Source organism: Taudactylus pleione, unplaced genomic scaffold, assembly GCF_031769625.1.
Source record: "Taudactylus pleione unplaced genomic scaffold, aTauple2 ptg000615l, whole genome shotgun sequence".
Classification (NCBI taxonomy): domain Eukaryota; kingdom Metazoa; phylum Chordata; class Amphibia; order Anura; family Myobatrachidae; genus Taudactylus; species Taudactylus pleione.
The window spans coordinates 5,088,493-5,112,976 of NW_028285017.1; the positions used below are offsets into that span (position 1 = coordinate 5,088,493).

The 24,484-nt window shown below is 50.9% G+C and overlaps 1 protein-coding gene across 2 annotated transcripts in view; it reads left to right on the forward strand.

Moving 5' to 3' along the window:
- Nucleotides 1-24,484, forward strand: part of MAGI3 (membrane associated guanylate kinase, WW and PDZ domain containing 3) — a 378,672-nt gene that overhangs the window by 341,345 nt on the left and 12,843 nt on the right. For both annotated transcript variants that reach the window (XM_088454430.1, XM_088454431.1), the window contains exons 17-18: nt 1,938-2,040; nt 16,274-16,391. In XM_088454430.1, the coding sequence (XP_088310556.1) occupies nt 1,938-2,040; nt 16,274-16,391 (221 nt within the window). The remainder of the gene's footprint in view (nt 1-1,937; nt 2,041-16,273; nt 16,392-24,484) is intronic.

A 24,484-nucleotide genomic window follows, 5' to 3' on the forward strand; every position in this document is an offset into this window, starting at 1 on the left:
AAGCATTCCTAAAAGATTAGATAAATTGGTCACAATATTGCATTTGGTGAGCTATACACACTTACCAATCGGCCACTCCATGTGTCTAGGCTGACATCACAACTGGACGGGCTTTTAAATTTGCCCGCCCATTTGAGAAGTCCGTGTCGGCGGTCCCTGCAGCCAGTGTATGGCCGGTTGGTGGGTCGCCTGTACACACAGCCAGATGTGTGTCCACTGTGCTGCAGAGCCAAACTGGTATGTCTGTGAAAGACGTTCCGCACAGATGTATCGGGTGTACATACGTCGATAGAACGAGCGATATATCGCCAAGTGTGTACCCTGCATCACAATGCACAGTCTTACAGCTGACTGTCAAATTGATCTTCCAATAGTTGTGGATCTGAATCTGTATTCCTTCCGATTAGGACCGATAGTGAGGATTGAAAGGAACAATTGTATAGTGTGTATGCATGTTATCAGATGCTAACTAGCAAGGAAAAACTTTGCGTCTTAAGTGAGCTTTGTATAGTGTGCACCCAGCTTTCAGTTTATTAATATTTTTTTTTTTATTATTGTTATGATCCATGTAAAGCAGTGGTGGGCACACTTTTGGACTTCTCTAGGCTGAAAATCTTTCACAATCTATCAAGTAGGGACATTTGCGCCAAAAAGGGGGTGCAGACTGGCGACAAGGGGCATGTGGAAATGTCCCGCCAAAATCAGTATATACCAGGCACCACGCGTCTCAGAGACAGGGTGCAGCTATATTCCAGGGATCAGGGGTGCAGCTGTATACCAAGGACCAGGGGTGCACCTACTGTATATATTAAGGGCCAGGTGTCTCTATATGCCAGGGACCAGGAGTGCACCTATATATTAGGGACAAGGTGTTTCTGAGACGGGGGTGCTACTATATACCAGGAAACCGGTGCACCTATATAATAGCAATCAGGTGTCTTTGAGACAGAGGTGCTGCTGGGAACTGACCTGTTCTTAGCAGCTGCTGCTTTGTCTCTCTGCCTATGCTTTTTTAACCAATTCCCTGGGAGCCACGGGCAGGGACCACAGAAAACACCTCAGCCTCTTTATGTCCCCGGTCTCCTTCAGCATCTCTCACACGCTGGCCATCTGCTCTGGGAAGAAGTTGAGGCTGGGCACCTGGAACATGGCTCTTCAGGGTCTTGGAAGCCACCACTGCCGCTGGCCAAGAACAGGGAGCACTCACTGCTGAAGATGGACAGGAAGAGCCGGGCACACTGCTCGCGTAACATGCATCAGAGCAGGTGTGCGGCAATGAGGATTGCGGTGGGCGAGCATGGCAGGTTGCGTCTGCAGCCGTGCTGATCCTTACGGACCTGACCTCAGCCATTAAGAGTCAGCCTCATTTTTACTGACTATAGCTGTCACATGTGACAGCCAACGGGGACAGCCGCGGCTTCAGTGCAGCAAGCCATTAAAAATCAGTCTGATTCTTAATGGCTGCTGCTGGATGTCATCGCAATCTACTGTACCTGTCGAGCATCTGCGATCAACGTTTTGCCCACCCATGATTTAAAGTCTACTTAGTTTACCATATATATAGCCCACTTCATTATGCTTTCTTTACTCACTATATTTAAATCATTTCATTTTCTGCCTATCATATAAACTTTGATATGCTTATATTGTACTAATGTGTAACAGCATACCGATAGATGATATACTTTCACTTTGATTGCTTAAGTACTTGAAGCAAATAAATAATCTGTCCGATTTAAGAAGAATTTATTTTTAATACTTTAAAGGTTAAGGAGGTGTAAGATCTTGGTAACACATGGTAGTTTAAACTGCTTTATGCACACTGTACAAATGTATTTTGAATTACAATTGAGAAAAAGCTTTCTGTAAATCTTTTGCTGTGTTGTGTGCATAATATTAAATGAATAAACTAATTCCAATATTCTTACCTCCATTAGAACACAGAGGTCCTCCATCTGGTACAAACTCTGCTAGACAGAGTCCTGCTCCCCAACATCGTGCTGTGGGTCAAGCTCAACCAAACTATGGAACTTTGGACAGGTAAGAATGACATATGAAATCCAATTTTCAATCCATCAAACAGGTTCATATTTGACCATCAGGAGTAGTTTAAGAGAGGAAGCGGCCAGTGTGCAGACTCCATGCTGGCCCCTTCCTTTCTGCAGTGCAGTAGTCTACTGGGGCATGTGCAGGTCTCTGGATACATGGCACCCGTGCCATATTCCCAGAGACTTCTCTACTGCACATGCGCAAATCTCCGGGGAAAAGGCCACCACGCCTTTATCCCTGTGATTTGTGCAGTGCCAACGCGAGACTCCGGAGATTTAAGTATTAAACATGGGTGTAGGGTGTGTGAAGTACAGATGTGTCCTCATATATCTAGCTTCAATACCCCACACAGCACGACTAGCCTGGTGTGATTGAGCTGTCAGGTCCTGTGCTACTCTGCTAGCATCTGTCATCTTTTTTTTTTGCAGCAAATGCATCTAAGTTGCAATGTGATGCGACTAGGGCACACCAGGGGACTGTGCTGATGAATTGGTTATCCGACACTTGTATATCTCTATATCTCTATGCACCTGAGTTTGTATATGAAGCACAATGGAACTTGGAATGAAAAAAATCTGTGTCCACTACATTGTAGCACTTCATATACAGATTCAGGGACTCAGTCGCACACCGATATACAAAAGTTGCATATCAAATTAATCAGCATAATTTGCTGGTGCGTCCTAGTCGCATTGCATTGCGAAAGGAAACGCCCGACACTAGCAGAGTCTCACGTGACCTGACGCACATCCGTAGCCCTATGAGTACTGCACACCCTGCACCCAGTATAAATACACCAAGGTTGACTATGCTAGCAATCACATACAGCAAGCCTATGCCCCCATCATGTTTATCTAATGTGACTTGTACCCTGTTCCCAGCACATTCTCTGGGTTAGATTTCCTCAAATGTTTGTAAGAGGTGACTTGGAAATGTGTAAAATATACAGATGTGCTCTCATACATCTAGCCTCCTTGCACGTTTAACAGCTCTTGTAGTCTCGTCATGATGTGGCGTGACTCGGTAGTGCAGAGTGTCTTTTCGTGTGATTTTTATTTTTACCTTCCAATGCGTTTTATTCTCACAGTGATGCAAAATGATATGCAGCATGCTTATGTTCTGTGAGCCAGTGCGGGTGTATATGCATGCAAATCACTACGTTACATGGTCAGCGGCTGTAACACTGTAACATAGCATTTCCCATACAGATACACCTGCAGACGCGCACAGAACATAGGCATGCTGCATATTATTTTACTCAGCAGAAGCTGCTTGTGCTAGCTATTCACATCGCTGTGCGATTAAGATACATTTGAAGGTAAAAGACACATGAAAAGTTGCTCAACGCTAATGAGTCACACGGAGCTCCAGCAATATGTGTAACGTGACTTGTAGCACGCGTAGTATAGATGTATGTGGACACATCTGTATCGAGGTTAAATATTTATTCATTTATTTGCCAAAATATTGAATATGCAAAAGAAAAATATTTGCTTTATTTTGAGTAATATCATAAGGAAGACTTCCTCCGCTATAACTATCTAAACCAAGTTCTCTCTTGAAAATAATTCCTTTTTTTTTTTTTTGCGATATTTCTGAACCACTTGAAATGCAAATATATACTTTTGTATTTTATATAGCGAAAAACACTCCTAAATGCCATCACAATTGTAATTGGCAGTAAGAAAATATAATGCTATAAAGAGAGTCAGAGCGTGATGACCTGAGGGTGACTGGGAGAGGCAGAGCGTTATGTGGAGAGGCAGAGCGTGATGTGGAGAGGGAGAGCGTGGTGAGCAGAGGGTGACCAGGAGAGTCAGAGCGTGATGAGCAGAGGGTGATGGGGAGAGGCATAGCGTGATGAGCAGAGGGTGATGGGGAGAGGCATAGTGTGATGAGAAGAGTGGCGGGGAGAGGTAGACCGTGATGAGCAGAAGGTGATGGGGAGAGGCAGAGCGTGATGAGCAGATGGTGATGGGGAGAGGAAGAGCGTGATGAGCAGAGGGTGACGGGGAGAGGCAGAGGGTGACGGGGAGAGGCAGAGGGTGACGGGGAGAGGCAGAGGGTGACGGGGAGAGGCAGAGGGTGACGGGGAGAGGCAGAGGGTGACGGGGAGAGGCAGAGGGTGACGGGGAGAGGCAGAGGGTGACGGGGAGAGGCAGAGGGTGACGGGGAGAGGCAGAGGGTGACGGGGAGAGGCAGAGGGTGACGGGGAGAGGCAGAGGGTGACGGGGAGAGGGTGACTGGGAGAGGCAGAGCGTGATGAGCAGAGGGTGATGGGGAGAGGCAGAGCGTGATGAGCAGAGGGTGATGGGGAGAGGCAGAGCGTGATGAGCAGAGGGTGACGGGGAGAGGCAGAGCGTGATGAGCAGAGGGTGACGGGGAGAGGCAGAGCGTGATGAGCAGAGGGTGACGGGGAGAGGCAGAGCGTGATGAGCAGAGGGTGACGGGGAGAGGCAGAGCGTGATGAGCAGAGGGTGACGGGGAGAGGCAGAGCGTGATGAGCAGAGGGTGACTTGGAGAGGCAGAGCGTGATGAGCAGAGGGTGACGAGGAGAGGTATAGCGTGATGAGCAGAGGGTGACGGGGAGAGGCAGAGCGTGATGAGCAGAGGGTGATGAGAGGTATAGCATGATGAGCAGAGGGTGACGAGGAGAGGCAGAGCGTGATGAGGAGAGGTATAGCGTGATGAGCAGAGGGTGACGGGGAGAGGTAGAGCGTGATGAGCAGAGGGTGACGGGGAGAGGTATAGTATAATGAGCAGAGGGTGATGGGGAGAGGCAGAGCCTGATGAGCAGAGGGTGAATGGGAGAGGCAGAGGATGATGAGAAGATTTTGACGGGGAGAGGCAGAGCGTGATGAGCAGAGAGTGGCGAGGAGAGGCAGAGCATGATGACCAGAGGGTGATGGGGAGAGGCACAGCATGATGGGCAGAGGGTGATGGGGAAAGGCAGAGCACGATGACCAGAGCGTGATGAGGAGAGGTAGAGCGTGATGATAAGAGGGTGGCGGGGAGAGGTAGAGCGTGATGAGCAGAGGGTGACGGGGAGAGGCAGAGGGTGACTGGGAGAGGTAGAGCGTGATGAGCAGAGTTTGATGGGGAGAGGCAGAGCGTGATGAGCAGAGGGTGTCTGGGAGAGGCAGAGCGTGATGAGCAGAGGGTGACGGGGTGAGGGAAAGCCTGATGAGCAGAGGGTAATGGGGAGAGGTGGAGCGCGATGAGCAGAGGGTGAAGGGGACAGGCAGAGTGTGATGAGCAGAGGGAGACGGGGAGAGGCAGTGCGTGATGAGCAGATGGTGACTGGGAGAGCGTGATGAGCAGATGGTGACTGGGAGAGCGTGATTAGCAGAGGGTGACAGGGAGAGGCAGAGGGTGACTGGGAGAGGCAGAGCGTGATGAACAGAGGGTGACGGGAAGAGGTATAGCGTGATGAGAATAGGGTGACTGGGAGAGGTAGAGCGTGATAAGCAGAGGGTGATGGGGAGAGGCAGAGGGTGACTGGGAAAGGCAGAGCGTGATGAACAGAGGGTGACGGGGAGAGGTATAGCGTGATGAGAATAGGGTGACTGGGAGAGGTAGAGCGTGATAAGCAGAGGGTGATGGGGAGAGGCAGAGGGTGACTGGGAGATGCAGAGCATGATGAGCAGAGGCTGACGGGGAGAGGAGGAGCCTGATGAGCAGAGGGTAATTTGGAGAGGCACAGCGTGATGAGCATAGTGTGACGGGACGAGGGAGAGAGTGAAGAGGACAGACACAGCGTGATGAGGAGAGGTAGAGCGTGATGATAAGAGGGTGGCGGGGAGAGGTAGAGCGTGATGAGCAGAGGGTGACGGGGAGAGGCAGAGGGTGACTGGGAGAGGTAGAGCGTGATGAGCAGAGGGTGATGGGGAGAGGCAGAGCCTAATGAGCAGAGGGTGACTGGGAGAGGCAGAGGGTGATGAGCAGAGTTTGATGGGGAGAGGCAGAGCGTGATGAGCAGAGGGTGTCTGGGAGAGGCAGAGCGTGATGAGCAGAGGGTGACGGGGTGAGGGAAAGCCTGATGAGCAGAGGGTAATGGGGAGAGGTGGAGCGCGATGAGCAGAGGGTGAAGGGGACAGGCAGAGTGTGATGAGCAGAGGGTGACGGGGAGAGGCGGTGCGTGATGAGCAGATGGTGACTGGGAGAGCGTGATGAGCAGATGGTGACTGGGAGAGCGTGATTAGCAGAGGGTGACAGGGAGAGGCAGAGGGTGACAGGGAGAGGCAGAGGGTGACAGGGAGAGGCAGAGGGTGACTGGGAGAGGCAGAGCGTGATGAACAGAGGGTGACGGGAAGAGGTATAGCGTGATGAGAATAGGGTGACTGGGAGAGGTAGAGCGTGATAAGCAGAGGGTGATGGGGAGAGGCAGAGGGTGACTGGGAAAGGCAGAGCGTGATGAACAGAGGGTGACGGGGAGAGGTATAGCGTGATGAGAATAGGGTGACTGGGAGAGGTAGAGCGTGATAAGCAGAGGGTGATGGGGAGAGGCAGAGGGTGACTGGGAGATGCAGAGCATGATGAGCAGAGGCTGACGGGGAGAGGAGGAGCGTGATGAGCAGAGGGTAATGGGGAGAGGCACAGCGTGATGAGCATAGTGTGACTGGGACGAGGGAGAGGGTGAAGGGGACAGACACAGTGTGATGAGCAGAGGGTGATGGGGAGAGGCAGATTGTGATGAGCAGAGGGTAATGGGGAGAGGTGGAGCGCGATGAGCAGAGGGTGACGGGGAGAGGCAGAGTGTGGTGAGCAGAGGGTGACGGGGAGAGGTAGAGCGTGATGGGGAGAGGTGAGCGTGATGAGCAGAGGGTGACTGGGTGATGCAGAGCATGATGAGCAGAGGGTGACGGGGAGAGGTAGAGCGTGATGAGCAGAGGGTAATGGGTAGAGGCACAGCGTGATGAGCTAAGAGTGACGAGGCGAGGGTGATGGGGAGAGGTAGAAGGTGATGAGCAGAGGGTGAAGAGGACAGACACAGTGTGATGAGCAGAGGGTGATGGGGAGAGGCAGATTGTGATGAGCAGAGGGTGACTGGGAGAGACCGAGTCTGGTGAGCCGATGGTGATAGCGCGAGACAGAGCGTGATGAGCAGAGGGTGACAGGAAGAGGCAGAGGGTGACGGGGTGAGGGAGAGCGTCATGAGCAGAGGATGATGGGAGAGGCAGAGCGTGATGAGCAGAGGATGATGAGCAGAGGATGATGGGGAGAGGTATTGCGTGATGAACAGAGGGTGAGAGGGAGAGGCAGAGGGTGATTGGGAGAGGCAAAGTGTGATGAGCATGAGGTGATGGAGCGAGGGAGAGCCTGATGAGCAGAGGGTGAGGGGGAGAGGCAGAGCATGATGAGTAAAGGGTGAGAGGGAGCGGTAGAGTGTGATGAGCAGAGGGTGATGGGGAGAGGCAGAGCATGATGATCAGAGGGTGACAAGGAGAGGTATAGCGTGATGAGAAGAGGGTGGCGGGGAGAGGTAGAGCGTGATGAGCAGATGGTGATGAGGAGAGGCAGAGGGTGATGAGAAGAGTTTGATGGGGAGAGGCAGAGCGTGATGAGCAGAGGGTGTCTGGGAGAGGCAGAACATGATGAGCAGAGGGTGATGGGGAGAGACAGAGCATGATGAGCAGAGAGTGACAGGGAGAGGCAGAGTGTGATGAGCAGTGGGTGACGGGGTGAGGGAAAGCCTGATGAGCAGAGGGTAATGGGGAGATGTGAAGCGTGATGAGCAGAGGGTGACGGGGAGAGGCAGTGCGTGATGAGCAGATGGTGACTGGGAGAGCGTGATGAGCAGAGGGTGACGGGGAGAGGCAGAGGGTGACTGGGAGAGGCAGAGCGTGATGAACAGAGGGTGATGGGGAGAGGTGAACGTGATAAGCAGAGGGTGACGGGGAGAGGCAGAGGGTGACTGGGAGAGGTAGAGCGTGATGAGCAGAGGCTGAAGGGGAGAGGAGGAGCATGATGAGCAGAGGGTAATTTGGAGAGGCACAGCGTGATGAGCATAGTGTGACGGGACGAGGGAGAGAGTGAAGAGGACAGACACAGTGTGATGGGGAGAGGCAGATTGTGATGAGCAGAGGGTGACTGGGAGAGGCCGAGTCTGATGAGTAGATGGTGATAGAGAGAGACAGAGCATGATGAGCAGAGGGTGACGGGAAGAGGCAGAGTGTCATGAGCAGAGGATGATGGGGAGAGGCAGAGCGTGATGAGCAGAGGGTGAAGGGGCGAGGGAGAGCATCATGAGCAGAGGATGATGGGGCGAGGCAGAGCGTGATGAGCAAAGGGTGATGGGGCGAGGGAAAGCCTGATGAGCAGAGGGTAATGGGGAGAGGTGGAGCGCGATGAGCAGAGGGTGACTGGGAGAGTGTGATGAGCAGCGGGTGACGGGGAGAGGCAGAGGGTGACTGGGAAAGGCAGAGCGTGATGAACAGAGGGTGATGGGGAGAGGTATAGCGTGATGAGAAGAGGGTGACTGGGAGAGGTAGAGCGTGATGAGCAGAGGGTGATGGGGAGAGACAGAGCGTGATGAGCAGAGGGTGAAGGAGAGGCAGAGGGTGACGGGGCGAGGGAGAGCGTCATGAGCAGAGGATGATGGGAGAGGCAGAACGTGATGAGCAGAGGATGATGGGGCGAGCGTGATGAGCAGAGTATGATGGGGAGAGGTAGTGCATTATGAACAGAGGGTGAGGGGGAGAGGCAGAGGGTCACTGGGAGAGGCAGAGTGTGATGAGCAGGAGGTGATGGAGCGAGGGAGAGCCTGATGAGCAGAGGGTGAGGGGGAGAGGCAGAGCATGATGAGCAAAGGGTGAGAGGGAGTGGTAGAGTGTGATGAGCAGAGGGTGATGGGGAGAGGCAGAGCGTGATAAGCAGAGGGTGACTGAGAGATGCAGAACATGATGACCAGAGGGTGAGAAGGAGAGGTAGAGTGTGGCGGGGAGAGGCAGAGCTTGATGAGCAAACGGTGACAGGAAGAGGCACAGCATGATGGGCAGAGGGTGACGGGGAAAGGCAGAGCATGATGACCAGAGTGTGATGAGAAGAGGGTGGCGGGGAGAGGTAGAGCGTGATGAGCAGATGGTGATGAGGAGAGGCAGAGCTTGATGAGCAGAGGGTGACTGGGAGAGGCAGAGCGTGATAAGCAGAGGGTGATGGGGAGAGGCATAGCGTGATGAGCAGAGGGTGATGGGGAGAGGCAGAGCGTAATGAGCAGAGGGTGACTGGGAGAGGCAGAGGGTGATGAGCAGAGTTTCACAGGGAGAGGCAGAGTGTGAAGGGGAGAGGCAGAGCATGATGAGCAGAGGGTGACGGGGAGATACAGAGCATGATGAGCAGAGGGTTAGAGGGAGCAGCAGAGCGTGCTGAGCAGCGGGTGAGGGGAGAGGCAGAGAGTGATGAGCAGACGGTGACTGGGTGAGGGAAAGCCTGATGAGCAGAGGGTAATGGGGAGAGGTGGAGCGCGATGAACAGAGGGTGACTGGGAGAGGCAGTGCGTGATAAGCAGATGGTGACTGGGAGAGCGTGATGAGCAGAGGGTGATGGGGAGAGGTGAGCGTGATAAGCAGAGGGTGACGGGGAGAGGCAGAGGGTGACTGGGAGATGCAGAGCATGATGTGCAATGGCTGACGGGGAGAGGTAGAGCGTGATGAGCAGAGGGTAATGGGGAGAGGCACAGCGTGATGAGCAGAGGGTGACAGGGAGAGGCAGAGGGTGATGGGGTGAGGGAGAGCGTCATGAGCGGAGGATGATGGGGAGAGGCAGAGCGTGATGGGGCGAGGGAAAGCCTGATGAGCAGAGGGTAATGGGGAGAGGTGGAGCGCAATGAGCAGATGGTGAAGGGGACAGGTAGAGAGTGATGAGCAGAGGGTGACTGGGAGAGGCTGAGCGGGGAGAGGCAGAGGGTGACGGGGAGAGGCAGAGCGTGACAATGAGAGGCAGAGCATGATGAGCAGAGGGTGACGGAGAGGCAGAGCGTGATGAGCAGAGGGTGATGGGGCAAGGGAGAGCGTCATGAGCAGAGGGTGATGGGGAGAGGCAGAGGGTGACGGAGCGAGGGAGAGCCTGCTCAGCAGAGGGTGACAGGGAGAGGTAGAGCGTGATGATCAGAGGGCGAAGGGGAGAGGCACAGTATGATGAGCAGAGGGTGAAGGGGGAGAGACATAATGTGACAGGGAGAGGCAGATGGTGACGGGAAGAGACAGAGCGCGATGAGTAGAGGGTGACTGGCAGAGACAGAGCTTGATAAGCAGATGGTGATGGGGAGAGGTAGAGCATGATAAGCAGAGGCTGCTGGGGAGAGGCAGAGCGTGATGAGCAGAGGGTTACGGGCAGAGGCAGAGTGTGATGAGCAGACGTGACTGGGAGAGGCAGAGTGTGATGAGCAGAGGCTGACGCTACGTGACGGGGAGAAGCGGAGTGTGATGAGCAGAGGGTGATGGGGAGAGGTAGAGGATGATAAGCAGAGGGTGAACGGGACAGGCACAGCATGATGAGCAGAGGGTGACGGGGAGAGGCAGAGGGTGAAGGAGAGAGGCACAGTGTGATTAGCAGGGGGTGAAGGGGGAGAGACATAACGTGATTAGCAGAGGGTGGCAGGGAGAGGCAGATGGTGATGGGGAGAGGCAGAGCGACATGAGCAGAGTGTGACTGGCAGAGACAGAGGGCCTGATTCAGAGTCAGACGCTATTTGCGCTCGCTCGTTCAGAAAAAGGGGCCGGATATTTAAATTGAGCGCTCGCTCTTTGCGGTCTGTTGACGCCTCTATGTCTGAGTGAGCGAACGAAACATGCGCTCGCTATTTTGTAAAGATGCCCCCTGGCTGCTCGCATCATACGTCATCTCCGCTATTTATTAGATTAATCGAGTACATCGAAAGGCGTCTGAACTGCTCGCAGTGCTTGTGGTTGGATTTTCCTACCGCAATCATGTGAACAATTCAGGCTAAGAAACAACCAAGTGACGTGGTCGATGAAGCTGCTTTGTTAATTATGCACACCCTTAAAACGCCCGTTTTGACCGTTTGGCACGCCTGCGTTCGGATCTCCCCGTTTTCAAGCACCTTCCCCTGTTACCACCCACAAACGCCTCATCCTGTCACTCAAATTAGCAGGCACTCGCTATTTTGCGAGCGCTCGATTTCCGACCGCAATGACTGGTTGGCGCATGCGCATTACGACCCATAAGCATGCGCAGTTGAGCGAACATCGCTCGGAGCGAACGAGCGGCTCTGAATCAGGCCCAGTGTCTGTTACCATTAGAGTTTGATGAGCAGATGGTGATGGGGAGAGGCAGAGTGTGATGAGCAGAGGGTGACGCTACGTGACTGGGAGAGGCAAAGCATAATGAGCAGAGGGTGACTGGAGAGGCAAAGGGTGACCTGCAGTCCGGGAACATCGAATAGCTTGCTCAGAGCCTGAAGACTCGAAGATGTCCTCTCCTCCCGCCTGCAGCACTCGCAAGATTATCAGTCTCCCAACAGCCTAGCCCTGCAGGGATTACCTCCCTAGCAGCATGGTCTCCACATGCCTCCATGTCTCCCAAATTTCCCCAGTATCTGAACATGCACCCTCCACATCACTGTGTTTTCCACAACCCTCTTCCCCCCTGTGTACCCAAAATTCCCCACCATCTCCCTCCCCCGCAGCGTGTACCCTAAATGCCCCCTTGTGCCACAAATGCCCCATGGTCTTCTCTGACACATGTAAAGCATCATGTTCGACACGTGCCTGTCCGTTTCTAATCTTAAGGTGCGTATCCACTTAGCACCTGTGAAACGAGTGCACGATTAGGCCAGTGTAATCGTGCAGTCGTTTCACAGTTTGTGATGTGCCTACACTGAACGTTCAGTTTAGGTACATCAATCATCCCCGAACATGGGCAACCTGACGACTACGTCCGGTTGACCAGCATGTTCGGGAGATGATAGATGTCTAAAACGACCAGCAGGCGCGCGCATCGCTGGTCGTTTTTGACATTAAACTGATAGATTTGTGTCCGATTTTCAAACGATTGAACGATAACGTGGTCGTTGTTATTCAATTGCCTGGTAAAATCGGGTACCATTAGGCACCATTAGTCTCTTCTTCTCCATTGTAGTGCAAGAAGCAGCTTGAACCCACGAAAACTGTGCTGCAGCTGCAAGACCTGACGACTCTGTGGGGTCTATTTACTAAGCATTAGATTGGCTGGTATCTTATCTCCGTTCACTTTACCTCAATCAGCTCCTAACTGCCATGTCACAGGCTGTGTTTGAATAATGACAGTTAGGAGGTGATTGGTTGGTACCTTATCTCCGTTCACTTTATCTCCATCCAAAGCTTAGTAAATAGACCCCTGTGTGTGTGAGGACGGCCACCGGTCACAATCCCGACGGCAGTATGCTGGCGAGGGATGTATGATGGGCGTCGAGATACCGACGCCTATCATAATCCCGACGCCGGAATCCAGGACTATGTGGGTCCGAACAAGGTAAGTCCGGCCCGTCCGTCCTCTTAGCCGTGGGGGTGAAGTGTTAGGTTAGGGCAGGGGTCAGGGAACTTTTTTCCTTTTACCCCAAAATATATTTAGATACGCTGACATTACCCCTTGATTTGAAAGGAAGGAAATCGTATAGTAGTGCCCCCATAGTTATGCCCCTGTAGTAGTGCCCCCATATAATGCCCCTGTAGTAGTGCCCCTGTAGTAGTTCCCCCACATAATGCCCCTGTAGTAGTGCCCCCATATAATGCTCCTGTAGTAGTGCCCCATATAATGCCCCTGTAGTAGTGACCCATATAGTGCCCCTGTAGTAGTGCCCCCATATAGTGCCCCTGTAGTAATGCCCCCATATTATGCCCCTGTAGTAGTGCCCCCATATAATGCCCCTGTAGTGCCGCTTGTACAAAAAGAAACACCTTAATCCCCGCTCCTGCATCCGCCGCCGTCCTCTCCGCTGCTCCTCAGAACTATGGGAAAGACGTCATGACCGTCTCTCCCATAGTGCGCATGGAGAGAGGCGGAAGCTGGAGTTCAGAAGAGAACTCCAGCCTTCGGCTAAAGCGGCGCTGCAGGGAAGGAGCCGGGCGCCTGCTGGTAATAACATCTCAGCGGGCATCCGGCTTAGAGCTTCCCTGTTGCACAGCTGGGCATGCATATGAATCATTCTATATTATGGAATGATTCATATGCATGCCCGGCTGTCCGTCCATTAACCCCAGGAATTTAATTTGTACCCCATGTGGGGTAATTTACCCCTGTTCCCTGACCACTAGGTTAGGGGGCTCCCGGGGGGACTTAGGGTTAGGCACCCCCCAGGAGGGTTAGGTTTAGGCTAGGGGAAGGGGGGTTAGGGTTAGGCACCCCAGGAGGAGGTTAGGTTTAGGCTCCCCCCCCCCACGGGAGTGTTAGGTTTAGGGAGCTGGGAGGGGGGATAGGTTTAGGCACTAACAGAGGGGGGGGGGGGGTTAGGCACTAATGGGGGGAGGTTAGGATTAGGCACCCCTAAGAGAGGGGGGGGAAAGGGAGGGTTAGGTTTATTTACCCCCGCTGTCGGGATTTACACCTGTCCGGCTCGCGTTGTTGGGATTTGATCCGGCAGCTGTTTAGCAATCCCATTCCGTGTGTGATATGAGCACATGATCTGATGACTCCATGATGATGTCAGAGGGTACTTTCACTGTAGAGAATCTATCAACTTCCGTCCAGTGATTGCTGACAGTCTGGACTGACAAAGGCAATCTCTGATGGGTAGCAGCCACCGACGGCTAACGGCGCTGTGGATCATCAATGATGATGACCCAGTGAGAGGCTGAGGCACAGCAGGCTCCTTGGTCCTCAGGGGCCCTGGGTGTGCTCGATAAATGACAGTTAGAAGCTCATTGGTTGCTTTTGGCAACTTCTCCACTTTATCTCTCTTCAAGACTTGATGCATGTTGATGTGTCACTATGGGGTAGATTCAATTAGCCTTGTGGATTCATCGGAACTTCTTGCACTAATAATATGCAGCATATGCTGGCATCCCATAGATATATGAGCAGATACAAGCAGTGTTTTCCACTAATAACCCTCTGTGTGCACAGCTACACATTGTGCATTGGAACAACGCGGCTGATTGAATCGTGTACACAATCTTTTATCCATTATTTAATCTGTATGTACATTTACAGAGCTACTGACTGCTTTAGTGAGAACTTCTCTCTCTCTCTTTATTATTACAACCTTGCCTCTCTTCCTAGTAGCGCTTGCAGCTTATAATGGTATTTGTACTTTAGACATTATCATTTAAATCTTTAATAGCTCATGAATGTGAAGAGAATTTACCCCTTTTCCCTGCCATACAGAAGTTAGTTATTCCTCTGCAGACTGCAGTTTATTTATTTTTTGTTTACAATCTTCTGGGAACCATAAGAACAGGTTCTGGAAGATTAGGCCTTTAAGACATTGCATTAAAGCACACTGTCCTGGTACAGGATGCTGGCGCTCAGAATCCTGATGCTGGCATCCCGACTGGGTTAGAATGCTGGCAGCTAGCGTTAAGTAACCTAGCCTTAACCCCAAACCTAATCCTCCTTCTCCGCAGCCTAAAAAGATTACATCATCTCCAAGCGTCCACTGCAGACCCAGCTCTGGTGTGAACAGTGCCGACCCGGGCATACCCTGGGTTGGCGCCACAGTGTAAAAAGGATCTGTCCCGGGTTGGAAATGTGTTCCTGCAGTGTAAACGGCGCAATCCGGGTCACGATGACCCGGATTGTGTCGCATGATGCCTGATTGGCCGGCTTCAGTGGTGCTTGGAGATGACCTCATTTCCAAGCGTCCATTGCAACGCCGGAAGGGCCAGGTCACTGCAGACCCGGCTCCGGTGTGAACAGTGCCAACCTGGGAATAGCCCAGATCGGTGTTGCGGTGTGAAAAGGGTCTGTCTGGTGTTGGAAACGTGCTCCAAATCCCGGGTCTGACCCGGGACTTTAGTGTAAAAGGGGTATTAGTAACTTAAATGTGTCCAACCTTTACTTGCAGAGATTGTTTATGGCATTTTATCTTATGAACGGTTTTATGATTCTCATATATTTATCATGGGTTGGGTATGGGATCCCGGCGGTCGGGATGCCGCCGGTCAGTATACCGATGGCGGCATTCTGACAGTCAGAATCCCGACACGATCAGGTAAGTACCAGAACGCTAACCATTACCCCTAACCCTCCCTCCCCGGTGCCTAAACCTAACCTTCCCTTCCCTGCACCCTAAACCTAAGCCTCCCCCCTTAGTGCTGAACCCTCCCCCTGGTACCTAACATTAAACCTAACCCAGGTACTTGCCTTTGAGATGCCGGCGGTTGGAATACTGCAGCCGGGATCCCGACGCTGTCAGGATTCTGGTGCCGGTATTTTGACTATCGGCATCCTGTACGCCGACTACATCCAGTTTATCATTAACTGTATTTGATTCGTACACTTTATATACAGAGTGAATGTAGCAAAGTTGTGGGCACTTTGGGGGGGGGGGGGGTGCGGTTAAAATGCCTTATGGGAATGCCGCAGACTGATTGACTATTAGCTAGTGACAACCATTTTATGGGCTGAACCAGTGCTAAGAGCATGCAGCTAAATGTATGAGGAATTTTGTTGGTTGAGCTAATACCCCTGAGAATGTAGTACAGCAGATATTTTCTGTACTATATCTATGGAAATACAACTTTTACTATTCACTTGATAGTGGCTCTGAGTGGTTGAACCCACAAAATGTCTGTTTACACTAAGTGAAGGCGTGGTACTGTTATATGTATTTTCAAATTATATACTCTATATTTCATTTGCTTGCATGTTAGGAAGAACAATATAAGCTTTTGATGTTCACTTCAATGTGTCTTGCAAGACTATATGCCTGGGATGTACAACTGTACATGGCATATTTAAATATCTGTGTTTACATAAAGGTTTGAGAACCAAATTCAGTATTCACATGACTCTAAAGAATGCTGGATATACTGTAGCTACGGTTCCTGTGTGCACAAGTGCCCTCAGGGAGAAACACAATTCCATATAAGTGAGGAAGTAATACTGGACTTTGTGAAACTTGGGTGGCATGATTGTGTTTGAATGAAAGGGGTAGGTTGATCAGCGAGAGGGGAGATAATGTGACAGGAGAGGATGAAAAAGAAAAGGAAATACTGTAACTGGTATAGATTCAAACCCCTGCAGACTTATATCCCAATAACGCCAGTCATTTGTTTTTATTGTACAGAAATACATTGGATGCAGATGGTAGTAAGGGAGACCTTTCTGCTCCATACAGATTCTTGTGGGCTGATCACAAACCTGAGGCGTCACTCACCCTGCCTTCTGGAAGCCGACACTCGCAGGTAAAATCTCATATGTCTTTTTACTTGGCCTTGTCTGCTTAAAACTGAGAACTCATCCATAAGATTTCCTCTGTTCTTATAAAATATGTATTTGTAGCAATTCCAGATTGCTTGCCAGGCACTGCTATCAGTCATGCGTTACTAATCATTTTGGTCTACAGCTACAATTGTAACTTCTGGACAGTTGTTAATGATGTCTCTAAAGCTGGGTACACATTGTACGATGTATTGTTCCAACATGGATAGAAACGATATGTTGTACACATCATAAAGTGTGTACATCTGATCTGTCGTTCACGTCGGTCATTCATTGCATTGTCCCATTTGCTGTTCTGCACAATAGATGGGACGATGTAATGAACAACGTGGTGCTTTTACATGCAGCATGTAATAACACATCGCACTGTCGTACACCGTATAGTGCATGGCGTACGGCATGCGTACTGTACCGTTACATCGCATCACACTGCTGGTGGGTCACACAATGTATAGTTTGTACCCAGCTTTAGTCTGTTTACAAAAAGGAAACCACATTAGAGAAGCAGGTAAATCTGGGCTGCTATAGCACCTTACCACCTTACCATACACCTTAGCACCTTACCTTACACATGTAATCAATGACATTAACAAGTAACATTCCTTAGAATGAAATGTATTATGGGGGATCTTCAAGCTACTCCCTATGGACAATATAGAAATATGCAAATAAATCTGTCCTGCTCAGAAGAATAGACATCAGGGAAATGCCATTAGACAGGCAGTCCTGTGAGTCAGAGGGGTTGGGAATTATATGTCGAGAATCACAATGTCAGCATTCATCATATACCTGTAGTCAGTGATGAAATGTCGATACGTTAGAATAATTAACATTAGCATTCATTATTAGGTTTTTTGTCTTATTGAGTAATTTTCCACTAACTAATTGAAATGCATTTTCTATTGTAATACCCATTCATATCACTTGCATATCTGTGGCTTTACCCATTGTGTATTTAAGTTTTGTGTGATTTAGTCTGTTTATATATTTTAGTCATCAACTATACCAGGTCATGTTTTAGCTATATACCAATAATGGTTAGGTTTTATTACTAAGGGGGGCAAGGTCGGCTCTTGGGGTGTTCGACCAGTGCGGTTGAGCAGGGTTCGCCATCCCATAGAGGGCGCACCCCTCCCCAACATCCCGCTGTTCCACCTATGGGTTGAAGTGGCCCGCGGGTGCTCTGGTCAGGAGGTTGGGTACCCCCACCGCCGCAGCGGTGCCGGACTCTGGAGGCTGAATGGATGCTGTGCGCATACGCGTGGCATCCATTCAGTGCCGGGAGAGGGCTGCCCAGCTAGTGACGAGTGTTGGGCTTCCCCCACCCTGATGTTATACGGGAGGCGTGCCATGCGGGCATGCCACCAAATAATGTCACTTAAGGGGTGTGGTCTATGGTAATTAGGCCACACCCCATTTTCCGGTCGTGCGCGGTGACCGAAAAAGAGATCTCTCCCCCCCCCCCCCCCTTGTATCTGTGTTTAAAACATTGTAAATCAAGATTGTGTTTAAAAAACGTATTTTAAACAAGGTGGTAACTTATGTCCTCGTTATTTCCTGAATTGGATATTGCAAAAGCAACTTTACTGGTCTTTGTCTTAACAGACTTTTACCGCTACAGATATTATGAATGCAGCACGTTTCCAACCCGGGACAGACCCTTTTTACACTGCGGCACCAACCCGGGGTATGCCCGGGTCGGCACTGTTCACACCGAAGCAGGGTCTGCAGTGGACTCTTGGAGATGATAAAATCTTGAAGCGCCACTGAAGCCGGCCAATCGTATAGCAAGCGGCACGACCCAGGTCATTGCGACATGGATCACGTCATTTACACTGCAGGTTGACACGGGAACGACCCCTGCCCAACCGTGCAAGCTACCAGAGTTGGATCCCCGGGTCGATGGACCCGCTTGGATCCATTTACACTGACAAAAATCCCAGGTTGATGCACATTCACGTTTTCATGTCGGTGTAAAAGGGGTATAACTGAGAAATAAAAAACAGCACCATCTGTTGCATAGCAACCACTGGTGGACAGCGGAGAGATCCTGTCCAATGAGACATTACACGGTTTCAGCTCCCATTTTCAGCTACAAACCCATTGATCCACTACGGGCCTCCTTGGTGCAGGTCTACATCTGTACTGATCACTATGTAGGAGTGAGCATGGCCGCATTGGACCACTTTTGCTTACAGTATGTCATTTATTATGAGGAATGAGTCAGAAAATGGGAGTCTGATGAATGTTAATAAATTTGTCTGTACATATCTTAAAATAAATGGCTAATATATACTGTAGGGTATGTTTCGTTTATATATGGAATAGGAAATGCTATGTCATAAAACAAAAAAAATCTCTTGAATTGTATTGGAAATAAATTGGCAATGTAATTTAAATGACAGGGGATGTGTGCCAGGTACAGGAAGCAATCATAGAGTGGTTTATGCTCCGCAGCGGTGTCTGAGACGGCAGTATAAACAATTATTCTAGATCTTATTTTTTTTCTTTATTACAGCTTTAGTGGATACGAGCGAAAATCAGGTTTTCATTGTCTCTTGCATATGTTGACCAATATCCTGTCGTGGAAGCAGCTGTGTAAACTAACTCATTCCTAGCAGCCTTACCCAGGAAGTGTAACCATTTGCCAATATAGATCAGAAGTAAGCAACACGCGGCCCACCAGCTGCTGGGGACTACAAATCCCAGCCTTCTTATGGCAAGACTTGCTTGAATAACAGCCAGAGACCACATGTCCTCCTATATCAGCCTAGCTACTTAGAAAATGCAAACACTTTTTCCCCCCTATTAAGAACTGTGGCTGCTTATTGCTTGCTATTTTCAGTAAATCAATACACAAGTCTACAGTAATGGTGCGAACATTAACAATGATGAATATAGTCTCCTAATGTTGTTTGTTCCACTTTACAAGTAAATAAGAAGGCAAATCTTGTTCTGAATTGTTATACTGTGTCTGGAGTTGAGCTGAAATACATGCCCTTATGCTGGCTGGCAGGGGCTGGCTGGCAAAGTTTAGCCTGGGGGGCATGCACAAAGCACTGGCCCATGAGTGTCAGTCCTAATTTTTAACTATCAAGATGGTACTCCCTGTTCTACAGATATGTCATCAGAATTAAAAAAACAAATGCTTGATTCTTGAAATAAAGCATTTGTTTAATGCAACACTATACCTCCCAACAAAATTATCCCTGCTATTTACTAAACGTAACTCGCAGAGGCAGCGTTAGTGATAACCGCTGTGCCAGAGAGTTACATCCCCGGCATATCAGAGGGGTCTTCGCATTTTGCTGCGAGAGAATGGGCCTAATCAGGGGCTGACTGGCGACTTTTAGCCTGGGGGCAAATGCAATGAAGTGGCCCCAAGTTTTCTACCAGCCACCCGATTGCCCCCTCCACTCCATAGCAGTTTTTCACTGCCAGGTTCTTCCATATATTACTGATCTACTTGCAGCACACAATGACCTCACAGCAGTCACTGACCCGTCTCACTATGGCCTCTCTCGGCTCCCCCCTGTCTCTCCATGTCCTCCTTGAACTCCTACCCTGTGTCTGTCCATGGCCTCCCTAAGCTCCCCCCACCTTCTGTGTCTCTAAATGGCCTCAGCTCCCCCCAGTCCCAGTGTCTCTTTATGGCCTCAGCTCTCCCCATTCCCAGTGCCTCTCCGTGACCTCAGCTCCCCCCACCCCCTTTTGTAGCGATATGACCCTCATCTCCCACCATGTGTCCCTCTACCGTGGCCTCCCTCAGCACCCTTTCCTGCCCGTGTCTCTCAGCAGCCAAAATTTCCTCTACTAACCTGGCCTGGTCAATGCTGGGCTGCTGGCTCTGCTGAGCACCTCATTACAGCGGCGGCGGTGGCTCCTCCTGTGTCCTTCCGCGCTGGTGTCCCAGCAACCCGGCCTGACATCACATGGAGGTGCGGGCGCCCAGACACTATGTGGCAGTGAGGGCTAGTGAAGCCCTCCACTCCGTTGTGCCTTGTGTTTTACTTTTAACTGCGGTCGGGTGGGAGAGGGACTTTGCGGCGCCGGAGTTTAAGTGGGCGGGGCCTTAGACAGCTGGTTGCCAAGTATGTCACTGATTACTCCAGCACAGGTGGATACAATCGCATGGCCGTCGAGCATTATACCTCAGTCCCTCCCGCAGCTGTGTCATGTACATGCAGAGTACAGCTGCGGGGCGGCCCAGAAACATCATAATCGCACCGGCCCGGGGGGCAGATGGCACCCTGCCCCCGGCCCAGCCCGCCACTGGGCCTAATGACACCTAGTCTTGCTCTCTTCTATTACCTGCAGCTCCTGCATAGCGAGTGTGTGCGTGTAATGTGTATCATATACATATATTGTCTGTGTGTGTAGACTGGCTTTTCTCTTACCTTTATGTTATTCTATGGGAACTGGATGGGGGCTCTGACTCTGGCTGCAGTTCCTTATGGCCCCTCTTCTTCGTCATGTGTAGGAAGCAGAGCCGAGAACAAAGGAGGAGTAGGCTGGTATTGGAGGAAGATGAGGGATGCTGGGTAATCGGCATACAAGGGTAAAAAAAAATGGGCGTGGTCACTTAAAAATGAGAGTGTCAACATGACACACCCCTTTATTTTCACGCTGAACATTCCTATCCATATGCACCTTAACCCCAGTAGTACCCCTTATACAGTACCCCCAGTATGCAGTTGTGGTCCCTCTTATGCAGGCCCATAGTAGTGCCCCTTATACAGTATCCCCAGTAGTGGTCCCCCTTATACAGCCCCCAATTAGTTCCCCTTACTCAGTCCCCCCAAATGCAGTGCCCTATGTAGTGCCCCCAGTAGCAGTCCCCACAATGCAGTGCACCCAGTAGTGGTATCCCCTTATGCAGTGCCCTTTATATAGTGCCCCCAGTAGTAGTCCCCCCCCCTATGCAGTGCCCTTTATATAGTGCCCCCAGCAGTAGTCCCCCCCCCATGCAGGTTTCCCAGTAGTGGTCCCCTTATGCAGGCACCCAGTAGTGATCCCCCCTATCTAGTGCCCCCTGTAGTGGTCCCCGCAGTGCCCCTAGCAGTAAGCCCCTTATATAGTGCCCCCAGCAGTAGTCCTCCCCACCCCTCCCATGCAGTGCCCCCAGTAGTGGCCCCTCTGATGCAGGCTCCCAGTAGTGACCCCCCTATCCAGTGGTCCCTGTAGTGGTCCTTCCTGTTATTGCCCCCAGTTGTGGTCTCCCCAGTGCAGTGCCCCTAGTAGTAGGCCCCTTTTATAATGCCCCCAGTAGTAGTCCCCCTCCCCCCAAGTAGTGGTTCCCCCTCCCGATTAAGTGCCCCCGGTAATAGCCCCCCCCAGTAGAGGTCCTCCCAATAATGGTGCCCCCAGTAATGCCCCCCCCAGTAGAGGTCCTCCTAATAATGGTGCCCCCAGTAATAGCCCCCCCCAGTAGAGGTCCTCCTAATAATGGTGCCCTCAGTAATAGCCCCCCCCCCAGTAGAGGTCCTCCCAATAATGGTGCCCCCAGTAATAGCCCCCCCAGTAGATGTCCTCCTAATAATGGTGCCCCCAGTAATGGGCCCCCCCAGTAGAGGTCCTCCTAATAATGGTGCCCCCAGTAATAGCCCCCCCCCAGTAGAGGTCCTCCTAACATTGGTGCCCCCAGTAATAGCCCCGCCCCCCCCCCGTAGAGGTCCTCCTAATAATGGTGCCCCCAGTAATAGCCCCCCCCCAGTAGAGGTCCTCCCAATAATGGTGCCCCCAGTAGAGGTCCTCCTAATAATGGTGCCCCCAGTAGTAGCCACCCCCGCCCCGTTGTTCCCCCACCCCAGTAGAGGTCCCCCCAGTGGTAGCCACCCCCGTTGTGCCCCCAGTAGTGCTGACATGCTTACCTGAATCCACGCTGCTGCTCCTCCAGTCCGCGACGCCGCTCCCGCCGCCCGCCAGTCCTCCAGGGCTGGCGCGCTCAGCATAATGGGACAGACGTCATGACGTCTGTCCCATTACCCACTCCTGGAGACGGACGGAAGTCCAGCTCTTGCAGTGGGTGCTGCAGCAGTCAATGAGAGTCTATCTGACTCTCATTGGCTGCTGTTTAACACACGCATCGCCGCCAGCGCTGGCTGCGATGCGTGTGTTATGCACAGCCTGAGCCCGCCTCCTGGCGCTTTTGGGCAAGCGCTCAGGGGGAGGGAACTGGCTCAGGTGTGCAGCACAGGACCGGCGCTGGAAGCCTAGCGCCGGTCCTGTGTAAATGTGTAGCGCTGACCGCACTCATTGCGGTCATCGCTACACTGGTGGCTAACTAGGGCGGGCCGGACTGTGGCCGGTGGTGCCCCCCCGCTCCGCCGGTACCACGTGCCCAGGGCACGCACCCTGCCCGACCCCCCCCTAGTTACGCCACTGGAAATGGGATGCCGGTGCTCAGGATCCCGGCGGTTAGAATTCCAACAGGGTTAGGATACCAACACTTGTTTGTAAGTATCCTAACACTACCCGTACCCATAAACCTAAACTTCCCTTCCCACAGCCTAACCCTCCTTCTACAGCCTAACCCAGTGGTTCCCAAACTGTGTGTCATGGCACCCTGGGGTGCCTTGGGACACTTGCAGGGGTGCCTCAGGATGGTGCTCCAGCACCAAATCAAATTATTTATGGTCAATGTAATGTAAATATGTGGACAAACAGGAGCTAATTTATGTCCCCCACTACATAACTGACCCTAAGGATGACAGGTAAACACAATTTACTTCACTTTACTACTTTACTGCATTTATTTTTGAATTTCTCAATAAAAGACTTTTGGCTTAGGGGTGCCGTGAAGATAATGCTGACACTCTAGGGCGCCGTGATTCAAAAAAGTTTGGGAACCACAGGCCTTACCCCTAATCCTAACCCCAATTCTTACCATTGGGATGCTGGCACCGGGATTCTGACTGCAGCCGGGATATAAACTACATTCACAATAGAATGTGTGGTCTTTAAGACAAAAGAAGCAAATAATACAATCCTTGGCTATGGTGCTCATTATCCTCTTAGAGTCCATATAGTAACGCAGACAATTTTCAATGAGACACATTGGTATAAAGGGTTCACTATGAATATCTCAAGTACATAGATATGGACGTTGATGATACATTTATTCATATTTGAACTCATTAATCTTGTACTGACCATTTGCCTGCACATCTACATCCTAAGCTGTCCCACTGTCCTCGCTGATCTGATTTCAAGGATGGAGACAGAAAATCCATAATATGTACTGTATTTCCACCATAAGATCTACTGAATGATGTGACCAATGACCTGTTTTAAACAATCCGATAGTGTAACTATAATCTGTCAGTACAGTGTTTGATAACTGTTTAGCTGGGTACGCACTGGACCGGTGGTTCTCAAACTCTGTCCTCAGGACTCCACACAGTTCACATTTTGTAGGTCACCCAGCAGGTGCAAAGGTGTAGTCATTACTCACGGACACATTTTAAAAGATCCCCAGGTGGACCTACTGTAATTATTTCACTTGATTCTGTGAGGATACCTGCAAAACAAGCACTGTTTGGGGTCCTGAGGACCGAGTTTGAGAACCTGTGCACTAGACGATTTGTTTGACGATTTGCCGCTTTGAGCTGATCGGAGTGACAAATCATCCACATTGTCCAGTGTGTACGCAGTATCGCGTGCTCCCGTGCGTTATTCATCGCATCTTTAAGATCTGCCTGCAGTACAGACAGATAAGAAGATATTGCATGCAGTGAAGTGCATATTAATGAAGGACAGAACAACACATCGCTCATTACATCTTCTAATGTGTACCGGCAATCTTGCATGGTCCAGGGAAAAGGTAAATCGCCCCTACCATCTGCAAGATGCTGTGTCATTACAGCTTGTCCACAGGAGTCTTATATGCATGTAATGCATTAGTAATATGTGGCCCTCTGGAAAACATTTATAGTACATTCCTCCATGGCTTTCTCTACATCTCAACCTGAATAAGTATCTCCTTGTCTTTCCAAGATCCCAGTGGAGGAGATCCTTAGAAATAGCCTCTTCATTAGAAGTAGGACTTTCCAAATTA